General features: G+C 46.0%; 1 protein-coding gene across 1 annotated transcript in view; it reads right to left on the reverse strand.

Moving 5' to 3' along the window:
• Positions 1–395: 395 nt before the first annotated feature.
• The window catches only part of LOC147444053 (putative ubiquitin-conjugating enzyme E2 18), a 30,846-nt gene continuing 15,850 nt past the window's right edge, over positions 396–15,391 (reverse strand). Inside the window, exons 5-6 of the mRNA XM_086526792.1 lie at positions 991–1,079; positions 396–786 (exon numbers count right to left, since the gene is read on the reverse strand). Of these exons, the coding sequence (XP_086382918.1) occupies positions 691–786; positions 991–1,079 (185 nt within the window). The 3' untranslated portion in view covers positions 396–690. The remainder of the gene's footprint in view (positions 787–990; positions 1,080–15,391) is intronic.

The raw sequence follows: 15,391 nt of genomic DNA on the forward strand, positions 1-15,391 counted from the left end.
TCCCTTTCATTACAAGAAAAAATGTGTCATTCACAATTGGATTACTCTTCTATACACATATCCATCCCCAGTGTCAGAAATAGTTACATCACAATGAACTCTTTTGTGTTCTACCTTCTTCCGTTTCACTCCTTGGAAATGGCAACATACAGCCTTTGACCTCTCTCTCTCTCTCTCTCTCTCTCTGGATTGCACCATCTTATGCCTTGTAAGCCACACACATATCCATTCCCAGTCTCAGAAATAGCCACATCACAATGAAGACTTTTTTGTGTTCTACCTTCTGGCAACTGGATAACACCAATGCCTTTTGGGAGAGAGGAGGGAAAAAAGGGGGGAGGGGATACATTGCACACACTTATACATGTCAAAGACAGGCATGAAAAACCTGAAAAGAACACATCAAACCCCTTGATAAACTTTTATTTCAAGTTAGACGTTGCAGTGACATGATTTCACGACGTACAAAAACACAAATCTCTCTTGGAGAGTATGCTTACTTTTTGCAAGCCATTCACAAAGATAGTCTTCCTCATGAAAAGCACAACTTAAAGTTAGTTTTTTGATGTAATTTTTAACATACAATCATTAACCATATGCAAAGAGCTCAGGATGTTAATGCCCCCCCTGAACTTGAAGCTGCTAATTCGCAGCCAGCAAGTATCTGAAACTTGGATAAGGTAGAACAATTCACACTTTATCATCATGAAACCACCAACGCGTCTCTTTTGGGGATTTTCCATTTCGGCAGTTACGCACATACCTGTCATTGTCTACAGGCCTGGCCTGAAATAAAACCAAAACCCACAACTTATTAATATACATGATCCCAAGAGCCACGATAAGAAACATGTTCATTATGTATGTAATTAGGGTTTAGGGTCAGGGTTTAGGCACACCCTGCCAATAAGCTACAATAAAGGAGCTTCGCCCTCGCACAAATAAACCTTATTATTTCATCTAGAGAAAGAAAGGAGAGTTATAGCATACCTTTTCAGTTGAGCTCGACAACATGGAAAGTATACTTATACAAATGGAGCTCACGGTCATGGCGGGCGACCATGAATCATATAGAATATCTGTCAAAACCAACACAATAAGCCAGTTTTTGTGCCGATGGTATGCACAACGATACGACATCATACAAACTCGGTCTAACTATAAACCTCTTAACTGATGCACAGAAATCAACAACAGTGGCTGTATAAGAGTGACCCTAGTGGCCATGGTAAGACACAACTATAGTCTCTCAGATGGATAAATTCAACACAAGTAGCCCAAAAACACACGCAAAGATTAAATGCATCCATGCCTTGAATGGTTATGAACTAGGAGGACTACGAAGTGCAAAACAAAACTACAAGTCTCTACAAGATGAAAGGGTCAAAAGAATACTGATTACCCCCAATGGAGAGATCAAACAAAAAAAACTCAGCAGGAACTCAACTACTTTTCTTTTTTTTCTTTTGAGCTGGACCGCACGCACGGGGGGGGGGGCGGGGGGGGGGGGGGGGGAGGGGGGGGGTGGGTTTGAGATGCCAAACCCCAGCATCTCTGTGGTTAAAGGTTCTGCACAACCCAAGGCATCCCCCCATAGGCATGACATGTGAATTTTAGCTATCAGTCACTAAAAATCAATTCAGAAAAGCCCACATCACCTCTATTGGAGAGTGTCAGTTATATAATCTAGACTCACGGCAGTCAGCTAGACAAGTGAAGAAACAGTGAGCAAAAACGAGAGAGGTGGCAAACACAATGTGAGAGGGTAATAATGAACCAAGAGCAAGGAATAAAGAGAGCACACGAGAGAGGTGGCAAACACAATGTGAGAGGGTAAACAAACCAAGAGCAATAACTCAATAGCTCAAGAGAGTGCTCATACAGTTGGATAATAGTTGCAGGGTTCACTTAGTGGCAACGTAAAACTCCCAATAGTATCTACCATGTAATTCAAAGCTATCAAGATCACTAAAAATCAATCCAAATATCTACAGCAGAGATTGCATGTCACGTGCACATCTAACCCTATGTGCATGTGGAAAAGCTAAGTCCTACTTCTAGGGTTTAGGACAGCCTAAGAAGTGTTCTGGCCCCCTTGTGAGCCTGTACGCACGACCTGCATGCCCAAACACTTTAGAGTAGTTGCATACCCTCTGATTGCACATGAGCTCAGTCAATGTCTGCTAGGTGTAGGCACTGGGGAGTGTTCCCATACGATTGCATTAGTCACAATGCCTATGTAGTTACTGCATACGAAGCACCTCTTTTTAACTTATTAATCAATGACATATTAGCAACATTTTATGTAGTCCTGGGGCTCCATTTCTGACTCTGCTCGACCCAGCATTAATTAGCTATAAAGGTGACCCTCGGGGTCACCATTCTCAGTATCAGAAGTCAAGTACCAATAGTACCCCATCAACTTAGCTTTGCAATACCTGAAGCCCTAGCGTTTTTCAAGTGGATCTCTAGCATTTTCAGCATCACAATTAAGAACCTTCGGCGCCAACATAACCCTCGGCAGTAGTAGCGTTTTTGCACAGGATCAGCAAGTATCACAAGAAGTACCAGATCAGCCTTATCGATCCAGATTTCAGCCATAGCCTCTCCATTAGTTGCAGATCCTACTCCTCAGCACTAGTGTTTTCACTTTTCAGCCCTTAGCCTCGCAAATCCAAGCAATATAAGCAAGATCCCATCAGCATCTCAGCATCTAGGACCATTGTATCAGCATTTGTACAATCTAAAGCAAACACCTCTCTAGCAACCGGGGGGCCCTCAATGAGGGGTTTGGGACCCATCCGGTGTTAGTCTTCTTTCTCTCTCCATAACTCACAAAACCTTCACTCATAGTAGCATTCTCTCTTCTCTCTCTAGTCTATTGCACATCTCTCTCATGAAATAAAAGGAACCTTGAGTATGCACTGAGCACTCATCCTGAGTTATCATCATAAATCACTTCCGTTGCACATAACAGTGCAAGTTATAGAGAAATGAAGAGAGGTGGCAAATACACCCAAGAGCAATACCTCATACAACTGGATAATAGTTGTAGATAGTCACCATAGAAGACACAATAGAATCCAATATCTACCAATGGACTAGCACAAGAGAATATAACAAAAAAAACAAGATCAAAGCCGCTAGGAGTAGAGGAATCTCATCTCATAGATGGGACACCCTGATTGGTACCCTACAAAGAGTCCGTGTCACGAGGACGTGGCAGTTATTAACCATGTCACAGAGATGTGGCAACTGCTAACCTTGGTTGTTGGTTTCTTTCCAATGGGGTTTATTTTATTTGTTTAAGACCCTCTTTTTGAAGTAGCAAACGGTCGGACATTGTATGGCCAATGTGAACGGTAGATTCACCCGCAGACGGGAAGGGGTCGGCACTGGAATTCGTATGGTAAGAGGATGTCTAGGCTCAGAGCAAGATCATATAGGTCCCCCCGTCGCACTTAGCAAGTTGGTGGATACTAGGAAGTGAACTCAATTAAGGCGTAAAGTCAAGGTGGGACTACCAACCAAAAGTATCCGACAGTTGGGCCACATTGCATTTTTGGATGCGGTCCCAATGAGGATAGATGGTCAGAAGACCAGTGGGAGCCCAACGGAAGCATCCCCTAAAATTTAGGGAACTGCTATTTTGGGCCACGAAATGTGTTCGCGTCATTACCTTCGGTATGACTAGGGGAACACTTTACAACTCTGCCGCGAAGTCAACTGACGCACCAGTTGAGATATTTTTAGCAGGGAAAGCCCAAACTCGGAAACTGGGCGACGTGTCAGCTTGTGAGCAATTCTGCCACTCTGGGAGGCAAAAACGAGCTGCATATCAACAAAGGGGGCGCCATTTTCAGCCACAGGCGGATTGCAACAGGTACAGAAGCTATGGAATGCTTACCTTGCCCTCTATGCACAGTATGGTGACGGGAGTGATGCCCCGCACGCTACATACTGCTCTCTTTCTCCCCTACGTGCAGTTATGTGATGCCCCACAAGAGGGCTACTCATTTGACTGATGTACAATTGTGTGGGTTCATGCTTTTGTGCTGAGGCAAGAGCCTCCTTGAGCAGGAACAGGGGTAGCTAACTGCTGCTCCAAAGCAGGCACTGGTGAGGGTCATAACCTCACCGTACAGGTGCAAAATCAGCGCTGTGTATGCGCTGTAATTTGACTGTTTTTCAGCCATACGGACGCCAGGATCATTGGGAATCGTGCCCCACTGGCAAAGGACAGTTAGGGGACTGTTTGGGGCTGAAAACAGGGCAAAAACCAGTAAATACAGCGTGCTGAATTTACTGTTTTTGGACAGGAATCAGAGGGTATACGACAGTGCAAGCGAGTTCCAGCAGGGGAATTGGTTTCGCGCAAGTTTTGGGGCTGTTATGCTGCCGAAATTTGGCCAAATCAAATGGTATCTAGGTGGATATACGTGAAGGATTCCCAGGACCTTACCTTGTAATTTACCCTCCTAAAGAATAAAGAAATACCGAAAGGGGCGCCAATTTTGGGGCCTACAGGTTATCGGCGTCTGCTCGGAGCATTCTAACTTCCGAGCCGTGTGTGTGATGAAGTGTTAATTCTCGTTACAGGTCTCCTTTGCAAAGTGCTATGTGTGTGTGTTTAGTTAAAGATTTTCGGGTGAAAGCCAACGCCTACCGCCCTACGGGCCGGTTTCATGGTTCCATTGCCGGGACATCAATCACTTTTTCCTCAAAGAGTGAGCCTGGATTGTTCAAGGTAAAGACACACAGTGCAAGAACACGAGGATTACACTATGGCCGACAAGGGGAAGGGAATTATGGAAGAGGGTTCCTCTCCAAAGGACAGGCAGGAGATTCCTATGGTTTTTGAGATTGGCGAGAGCTCACGGCCACGTCAGTCTGTACCTCCTGTCAACGTGAATGTCCCTCCAGTAGTACAGGGCTTTATGACAGGGCAACTTGAGGATGATGCGTTTAAGACTCAGTTAGTTGCCGCGGTGAATGTCTTTTCGCAGCTGGTGACGAATCCGAGGTTTATGGAATTCTTGCAAGCGCCACCAGTGCAACAGCAAAATAGGCAACCTACGCCGCGTACGGAGCTTGTTGAAGCTCAAGCCCAGGTACTTCATGAGGCGCAGGAGGAAAGGGAACACTCGCATGTTGCGGAGTCGGGGGCTCCAAAGCAGGTTCCTCCCGTGCTTGAACAGGTGGCTAGAACGCCTATTCCACAGGTTATGCCAGTTCAGCCCGCCACCTTTCAGAGCCAGCATGCTGTCTTGAATGGACAGGGAGCTGGATACCAGGCTATGCACTCAGTTTTTCCACCACCCACGGTACATCCTGGGTATTTCGGGGGTGGATCAATGTTCCAAAGTATGGCTGGTTATCAGTCTGGAAGTCAGCCGTACATGCCAGGAACAGTGTTCGGGGGTATGCAAGGCATCATGCCAAACCCCATGTATGGTACTATCGGCATGCAGCAAGGTTTCCACGGCTACCAGGGCCAGTTTGGGGTGCCACAGGGCCAGTTTGGCATGGCTGGTTTTTCTGGACAGCAGCCAGATATCGCACCTCTTACGCAAAATGTGAATGGCCAAGGCGTGCCGATCATGCCTAGTACAGTGCCCATGTTGCAGACCATTCCGTATGACAACTTGGGGGCATTAGAGAAGCCGAAGGCTTACAAAGAAGGTGGTGCAGCAGTAAAGTTCAGTACCTTCAATGGTTTCGAGGACAAGACAAAGGCACTCACTTTCCTCCAGCAGTTTGATACAGCTTATGCGGGAGGGAATTTTACAGAGGCCTCGAAGGTTAGGAAAGCTGCCACTTTCTTAAAGGACAATGCGCTTACATGGTGGACGACATTGTTAATGCAAGGACAGGCACCCGCCACTTGGGTTTACTTCAAGCAAATGTTTGCATCTGCTTGGCTATCAAATGAATTTGAAGCCGATGTCCTGACAGATTGGCACCAGCTTACAGCAGCTTCGTGCAAGAGCTTGCTGGAGTACAATAGGAGGTTTTGTAAAGCATTACTCTCAGTGACCTCCTACAGATTTGTGCCATTGACAGAGCAGATAGAGAAGTATTGTTGTGGGCTGCCTAAAGGGCTTCGCGATTACTGTACAAAGAATAGAGTGGCTACCCTTACTCAGCTTATGGAAGTTGCGAACACTGGTCTTGCCCTGTTGAAAGAAGAGGACAGTGGATTTCCGAGCAGTGATAAAGGAGGGCAGCAAAAGAAAAATTCAGCTAAGAAGCCCTTTGTGAAAACGGCTCCTGATGCGTCACAGGGGTCAGAACAGGCCACCAGAGACAAGGATTCAGCTGGGACTTCTGGAGCGCAGGCAAAGAAACAGAAAAGGAAGCCTTTTGTGCGCAAGTCGCTCGAGGAAAAGAAGGTCCTAATGGCTGAGAACAAATGCTTTATATGCGAGCAGCCTGGTCATATTTCTATCAATTGTCCACAAAGGAAAAGGCCAGCTGACTCAGAGGATAAAGAAGACCAGAAAGGCAAGAAGCCTAAACCCACAGCAGGTTTAGTGCCAGACATGGTGGGTGACAGGCCCAGCACAGATGCCAGTGAGTTATGCAGGGCATGGGGTAAAGTTAGGGATCAGACGGCACTCATCTTCTTTGATCCAGGTGCCAAAGCCAACTTTATCTCACCAGAGTTAGCTATGAAGCTCGGCATCAAAGCTGAAGAGATGGGGTACACAGCAGAGGCAGGGTTGGCATGTCCTGGCCACTCAGAGTATGTTACTCCCATCATTGGAAAACTGCGTCTGCATATTCAGTCGTATGTGGACATTGAAGAGTTTTACATCATGCCGCTGGAAGGTTGTGACGCCTTGTTGGGGATCCCGTGGATGTTCCGAGTGCATGGAGTCTTGGATGCCTACAACAAAAAGATCACTGTACAGCATAGGGGCAAAACTCACATCTTGGATGTAAAGCTTAAAGGAGAGCCAGTCCCTATTGTATCTGCTTCTGCTATCACTTCTGTAATAAAGAATCATCTTTCTGTGTACTTGATTTTTGCACGTGATGTCTCAGATAGTGATCAGTCAAATTTATCTGTGTTAGATAAAGAAAGGTCAGCATTTTTGCATAAGTTTAGTGACTGTTTTTCTGATTCATTACCGTCGCAATTGCCACCAGAGAGACCTGAAGACCATCGGATAGATTTGGTGCCAGGGTGTAGCCCACCAAATAGACCTCCCTACAGGGTTAGTGCGGCGCAGCAGAAAGAGATTATGGGCCAGGTTGAGGAGTTATTAGAGAAGGGGCTGATTCAGCCTAGTTCTTCACCCTTTTGCTCCCCAGTGCTCCTAGTGCAGAAGAAGGATGGCTCATGGCGCATGTGTATTGATTACCGTGCGTTGAATAAGAATACCATCAAGAATAGGTTTCCTATTCCTCGCATTGATGATATTCTCGATCGTTTAGAGGGTGCTGCAATTTTCAGCAGGATAGACCTGAAGAGTGGGTACCATCAGATTCATATAAGCCCAAAGGATGTGCACAAGACTGCGTTTAGAACGACATTTGGTCTTTATGAGTTTCTAGTGATGCCGTTTGGGCTAACAAATGCTCCTGCCACGTTCAACAGAATGATGGACCGGATTTTCCGCTCGCATCAACAGTTTGTTGGAACATTCTTCGATGACATGATTGTGTATTCGAAGAATGAAGAGGAGCATAGGCGTCACTTGACCATTGTGTTCGAAGAGCTGCGCAGTCACAGGTTACTTGTCAATCCTAAGAAAAGTGAATTCTTCCTTGAAGAGATCCACTTTCTGGGCCATATAGTCTCAAAGGATGATGTTAGAATGGATCCCGCAAAGGTCGAAGCTATCAAGACATGGCCAGACTTGAAGACTGTGCACGATGTCAGAAGCTTCTTGGGATTGTGTTCCTACTATAGAAGGTTTATCAGAAATTTTGCAGAGATAGCATCGCCTCTTCACGCATTGCAAAAGAAAGAGGTCACTTTCAGATGGACCCAAAAAGAGATTTCAGCTTTTAGTCTCTTAAAGGAAAAGTTGACTTCAGATCCAGTTATTGTTTTGCCAGATCTCAGGAAGTCATTTGTGGTCCAGTGTGACGCGTGTGGCAGTAGCATCGGAGCAGTGCTAATGCAAGATGGACGGGTAGTAGCCTATGAAAGCCGAATTTTGCAAGGGCCAGAGAGGACTATGCAAGTCTATGAGAAAGAACTCTTGGCCGTTATTCATGCGCTTTCTAGCTGGAAGCACTACCTCTTAGGTGTTGATTTTGTTGTCCAAACAGATCATCAGACCTTGCGATACTTCTTGACACAGTCAAAGTTATCCGAAAAGCATATGCGATGGGCAAACATTCTTTCCATGTTCCACTTCCAGATTATGCATGTGGAAGGCAAGAAGAATGTTGTGGCTGATGCGTTATCAAGAAAGCCACAAATTTCAGCTGTGTCAATTCCTTATCATCATGAGTTAGATGACATGAAGGAACAGTATACTGCTGATGAAGATTTTGCAAGGATCTTTGAACAGTTACAAGAGGGGCAACATCACGAGCACTACCTCCTCAGAGACGGTTTTATGATGATGCATGGCAGACTTTGTGTCACTAGGCCACTGCGACATAAGGTCATGGAAGAGAGTCATGTCCCACTGTATGCAGGGCATCGTGGCATTGATGCAACAGTTAAAGCGGTAGAGACGTTCTTCTATTGGCCTACCTTGAGGAGAGATGTGGATGCCTTTGTGCGAGCATGCATAGTTTGCCAAAAGGTCAAGTTTGACAGGCAAAAGGCACCAGGGTTGTTACAACCACTGCCGATTCCAGATAAGCCATGGGAAAGCATTGCTATGGACTTTATCTTTGATCTTCCAAGGACGCCAACAGGGAATGATGGTATATGGACCATTATCTGCAGGTTCAGCAAGCAGGCCCATTTTATCCCTGTCAGGAAGAAGATAAAATCTGATCAGATGGCACGCTTGTTCATGTACAATGTGTTTAAGTACCATGGTATGCCACAATCGATTATCAGTGATCGTGATCCTCGCATGACCAGTTTGTTCTGGATAGGATTGTTTGAGAACATGGGTACTACGCTCAAGTTCTCGTCTTCGTTTCATCCACAAACTGACGGACAGTCAGAAGAGGCCAATTCTACTGTCTTAGATCTGCTGAAATGCTATGTGTCAGATAATAAGGGCATGTGGGAACAGTATTTGCCTATGCTTGAGTATGCGTACAATAATACAGTGCATTCGTCTACTGGCAAAGCACCTTTTGAAATTGTTGAAGGCGGCAAAAAGGTTCCTCCCATTTTGCATACAAAGGACAAGATCTTTGAGGCAGATCGATATGTTGAGAACATGGATGAGATGTATAAGAAGATTAAAGTTGCCTTAGAGAAGACTCAGGCAAAACAGAAAAAGGCTGTTGATCGTCACCGTCGTGAATTGCTACTATCACCTAGTGATTGGGTTCTTTTAAGGTTCGAAAAGGCAAGGTTAAAGAAGATGAAGGGCAAGGAACGGCTGTTTCCTAAGCTCAGCATGCGTTACTATGGGCCTTTTCAAGTGCTTGACAAGATCAGCGATGTGGCTTACAGGCTGAAACTGCCTGATGCGTGGAAGATTCATAATGCGTTTCACGTGAGTCTTCTAAGACCCTTCGTGGGTGATGTGCCAGAAGATATGCCAGTTGAGGATCAGCCAGAAGTTGAGGAACTTGATGAGATCCTGGTACCTGAGCAAGTTTTGGCACATAAGGACAGAAAAGTTAAAGGACAAGTTGCAAGACGCTATTTGGTGAAGTTCAAGAACTATCCGCCTATGGATGCAAAGTGGATGGAAGAGCATGAACTGTCAGAGTCACCAAATGTATTGCAGCTTTACCTTGAAGCCTTTGGGTTACAGCCTACTTATGCCCCAACCCAACGTGTGCAAAGGAGGGGTAATGATAGAGCTAGTACATCAAATGTACATATGAATTCACTGCCATAGATGGAAATGGCAAAAGTATGAAGGCCTCATTAAGTCATTTGTATCTATGTATGTTACGACCTTTCTTGCGGATACATGCGATGATAAAAGAGTGTTAATAGCACAAGATCATCAGTGGCGTGTATTTATGGTATGCAATCGAGGACGTTTGCGATTTCAAGAGGGGGGTATGTCACGAGGACGTGGCAGTTATTAACCATGTCACAGAGATGTGGCAACTGCTAACCTTGGTTGTTGGTTTCTTTCCAATGGGGTTTATTTATTTGTTTAAGACCCTCTTTTTGAAGTAGCAAACGGTCGGACATTGTATGGCCAATGTGAACGGTAGATTCACCCGCAGACGGGAAGGGGTCGGCACTGGAATTCGTATGGTAAGAGGATGTCTAGGCTCAGAGCAAGATCATATAGGTCCCCCCGTCGCACTTAGCAAGTTGGTGGATACTAGGAAGTGAACTCAATTAAGGCGTAAAGTCAAGGTGGGACTACCAACCAAAAGTATCCGACAGTTGGGCCACATTGCATTTTTGGATGCGGTCCCAATGAGGATAGATGGTCAGAAGACCAGTGGGAGCCCAACGGAAGCATCCCCTAAAATTTAGGGAACTGCTATTTTGGGCCACGAAATGTGTTCGCGTCATTACCTTCGGTATGACTAGGGGAACACTTTACAACTCTGCCGCGAAGTCAACTGACGCACCAGTTGAGATATTTTTAGCAGGGAAAGCCCAAACTCGGAAACTGGGCGACGTGTCAGCTTGTGAGCGATTCTGCCACTCTGGGAGGCAAAAACGAGCTGCATATCAACAAAGGGGGCGCCATTTTCAGCCACAGGCGGATTGCAACAGGTACAGAAGCTATGGAATGCTTACCTTGCCCTCTATGCACAGTATGGTGACGGGAGTGATGCCCCGCACGCTACATACTGCTCTCTTTCTCCCCTACGTGCAGTTATGTGATGCCCCACAAGAGGGCTACTCATTTGACTGATGTACAGTTGTGTGGGTTCATGCTTTTGTGCTGAGGCAAGAGCCTCCTTGAGCAGGAACAGGGGTAGCTAACTGCTGCTCCAAAGCAGGCACTGGTGAGGGTCATAACCTCACCGTACAGGTGCAAAATCAGCGCTGTGTGTGCGCTGTAATTTGACTGTTTTTCAGCCATACGGACGCCAGGATCATTGGGAATCGTGCCCCACTGGCAAAGGACAGTTAGGGGACTGTTTGGGGCTGAAAACAGGGCAAAAACCAGTAAATACAGCGTGCTGAATTTACTGTTTTTGGACAGGAATCAGAGGGTATACGACAGTGCAAGCGAGTTCCAGCAGGGGAATTGGTTTCGCGCAAGTTTTGGGGCTGTTATGCTGCCGAAATTTGGCCAAATCAAATGGTATCTAGGTGGATATACGTGAAGGATTCCCAGGACCTTACCTTGTAATTTACCCTCCTAAAGAATAAAGAAATACCGAAAGGGGCGCCAATTTTGGGGCCTACAGGTTATCGGCGTCTGCTCGGAGCATTCTAACTTCCGAGCCGTGTGTGTGATGTAAGTGTTAATTCTCGTTACAGGTCTCCTTTGCAAAGTGCTATGTGTGTGTGTTTAGTTAAAGATTTTCGGGTGAAAGCCAACGCCTACCGCCCTACGGGCCGGTTTCAGTCCGCCTGAAGAAGACGATCGGGTTCACTGCAAGCAGTAGGAGGGAGCTGATTGTCAGCCTCCTCAAGAGGAGATGCACCGGGAACGGCTTTCCCCTTGCTCCTTTGATCTTTTCTAGACAAGAAAAGATGAAGAAAAGCAATCCGATAGCAGATAGATACCAAGAGGAGAGAGCAACTATTGAAAACACTGTGTTGAGGGACTGAAGATCTGAATATACCTCAATCAAAGAGCCAATGACAATAGTTCCAACAAGATCTGCTTTAGCTGTCAAACCCACCTGCTAGGAGAGGTCGTGTCAGGAGGACGTGGTAGCTGTTAACTATGTCACGAGGACGTGGCAACTGCTAACCTTAGTTGTTGGTTTCTTTCCAATGATTTTTGTTTTATTTTTGAGACCCTCTTTTTGAAGTAGGAAACGGTCGGACATTGTATGGCCAATGTGAACGGTAGTCTCACCCGCAGACGGGAAGTGGTCGGCACTGAAATTCGTATAGTAAGAGGATGTCTAGGCTCAAAGCAAGATCATGTAGGTCCCCCCGTCGCACTTAGCAAGTTGGTGGATACTAGGAAGTGAACTCAATAAAGGCACAAACTCAAGGTGGGACTACCAACAGAAAGTATCCAACAGTTGGGCCACATTGCACTTTTGGATGCGGTCCCAATGAGGATAGATGGTCAGATGACCAGTCGGAGCCCAACGGAATCATTTCCTAAAATTTAGGAAACTGCTATTTTGGGCAGTGAAATGTGTTCGCGTCATTACCTCCGGTATAACTAGGGGGACATTTTACAACTCTGTCACGAAGTCAACTGAGCAACCAGTCGGGAGATTTTTAGGCAACAACCCCGAAACAGGAAAATGCATGTAATCGTGCCAAGTGGCGCATTTTAGTGAACTTTCCCAATGCAAAGAAGAGGTAGCGCTGATTTTATAGCTGAGAGGCTCATTTTTGAGTTTCCTGTCACAGGTTAAGAGCTATGGAGTGCTTCCTTTCCCTCTATGTACAGTGTGGTGCCAAGAGTGATGCCCTGCACGCTACACATTGCTCTCTCTCCCCCTTACGTGCAGTTATGTGATGCCCCACAAGAGGGCTTCTCATTTGACTGATGTACAGTTGTGTGCGTTCATGCGCGATTGCCGAGGCAAGAGCCTCTTGCACACGTAATGGATTAGCTAGTGGCTAATCCCCTGCAGGTACAGGTGAATTCGGAGAGGTTTCACGTGAGAAATCTCGTCCGATTCAAAGGGCAAGTGGCCCTACAAGTGCGGGAGCTCGAGCACTTGCTACAAATGCGACCGGCACGCGAAACGGAGCCGAAAACAGGGAATTACAGCCTGCTGTGTATTTTTGCAGGTTTAGGGTTTTGGCCCTAAACGGTCCCTAATACCCCCAGGAAGTTCGGGGACGTGAGGGGACCGCTGTAGAGGTGATTTGGCGCATTTTCGGGGCAGAAAACAGAGAGTTCAGCGTGCTGCAGATTCTCGCCAGGTTTTGCAAAGTGTCCGTATGCGTCGGGAAAGTCATCTATTGCATGGGGATACTGACTGTGAAGCGTCCTAATACAGTTATGCTGCCGAAATCCGGCCAGAACACGTGTATTTCAGCCCGGATTATGCGGGACAGCTCATAGGAAATCACAAGTTATATTCCCTCTATTAAAGAATAAAGAAATATCGAAAGGGGCGCCAATTTTGGGGCCTACTGTCACAAAGTGATGACGTGGCTGCCCGAAACCCTAATTCTGCTGAAACCCTAATTTGCCAAAAACCCTAACCCTAATTTTGGCATGACACATGGCAGCAGTACGGACGTCCGAGATTTGCGACGTGATTTGCGCTGGCTGTACGGGAGCTTTTGGATATTGCTTTTTCTACGCAAATTGAAAGAGAGAATGAGAACTCTTTTGCTTTAAAATTCTAGGGCAAGAGAGAGAGAACTTGAGAGAAAAAAAAAGCACAAGCTTTTACTGGAGCTTTTCATTTTCAGCTTTTGGACTCTACTTTTGGCAACCCTTGTAATCTTTAAATACACGGGTAGGCCTCTCACAACTCAGAGCATCTAGACGCAGAGTCTGAGTGTGAGCGCCTGCCCGCGCGCTTGTACTTCGAACTCAGATTAATACAAAAAGAAATACCGAAAGGGGCGGCAGTCTTTGGGGCCAATATCTCTAGGCACGAAACTCCGCCGGGCCAGTGGTGAATCAATTGTAAACTGTGAACTGTTTTGAAGTGGTTATTTGGTGCTGTCGTGGTAGATTCTTGACCTGAGAGTGTCCAAGTTTGTTACAGTGGTATCAGAGCACGGCCGATTTCTCTTCTACAGGAAATCCGATCCCAAATTTTTTTCCGCGGCACCTATGGCTTCACGCAAGGATCAGTCGACTCCCTCTACATCCAGAGATGAGAGAAGGGATCACCACAAAGATTTCGATAAGGAGTATGGCCCGCCTCGGCCTACTCAGGCGGAGCGTCGAGAGATGGAGAGTCGCCAATTGATCGGCGATGCAACAAAGATGATGCTCAATTTTGCGAAGGACCCAAAACTTGCAAAATATATGAGCGAGACTTCTTTTCAAGAAGTGCATGCGCAGTGCCAGAAAACCACAACACCCCCCCAACACCACCCCCAAAACCCGCTCTCAAGAAACCTTCTGCTCACAAGAAATATTCAGAGAAGGAATTAGAAGAGGTGGTTGATGCACGGATTGTTCAGCTTTTTGACGCGCAAAACAAAGCTAAAAAGCACGGCAAAAAGCAGAAGAAAGGCACTGACTTCCCGGGTTATTTGGGTCATCATTCGACATTTGAAAAGGCAAAGAAACAAAAGAAGCGTGTTCGATTTGAAGAAGTACCCAGTTCTTCTTCTTCTTCTTCTTCTTCTTCTTCTTCTGACAGTTCTTCTAACTCATTTGACTTGAGCGAAGAAGACCGCAAAGGCAAAAAGCAAAGCAAGAAACAACACTTCGGAAAGGGCAAGAAAAAAGGCAAACTAGTCTACATGTCGCCCAGTGAGTGACACTTCTACAGAGGACTCGTCTACAGACAGTTCAGACTTTGACGACAGCAACTTTTATGCAAAGAAGAAGAATTTTTATAAAGCCAACCAATACGACTTTCTGGAAGATAAAAGCAAGAAGGTCCGAGAGTTTAAGGAAGGTGGACAGTCAATTAAATTTGACACATTTTTGGGATATAGAGATGCTTCTGTTAGGTGCAGCGGAGTGAATGTTGTATTTTCTCAAGATTAGTGATCTTTATTTGCTCAAGGTTCCTTTTAGTTCTTAGGGAAGGAGAGAGCCTTCCGTCTTGTAGAGTGCTGTGATTACGAACAAAGTGAGTGGATATTGTGCGTGCAAGTGAATGAGACTGAGAGAAGGAGAGAGAAGAGATACGATACCCGAGAGATTGTAAAACCCTCCTCCGAAGGGCCCACTCTCGTCGGCGAGAGTGGTCTACTTTGACTGCACAAAGGTGTACAATGCGTATGCAATGGACTGATGCAATGGGACTATGCCGATGACGGCGACGGTGATGACGACGGCGACTTGATGGCTGAAATCTGTGAACTTTTATCTGCTGATTTTCATGGTCTTCTTGGTGGCTGAAAATGACTGTTTCTGGCTGTTTTCATGGCTGAAAATGATTGGTTTATTCGGGGCTGATGTACTGAGGAAAAACGCTGGTATCACTGCTCTTAGGCTGCGTTTTTGGGTGGGTTATCTTGGCTGGAAAAACGCTGGAC

This window comes from Adiantum capillus-veneris, chromosome 13 (assembly GCF_014529385.1).
Source record: "Adiantum capillus-veneris isolate H3 chromosome 13, ASM1452938v2, whole genome shotgun sequence".
Taxonomy (NCBI): domain Eukaryota; kingdom Viridiplantae; phylum Streptophyta; class Polypodiopsida; order Polypodiales; family Pteridaceae; genus Adiantum; species Adiantum capillus-veneris.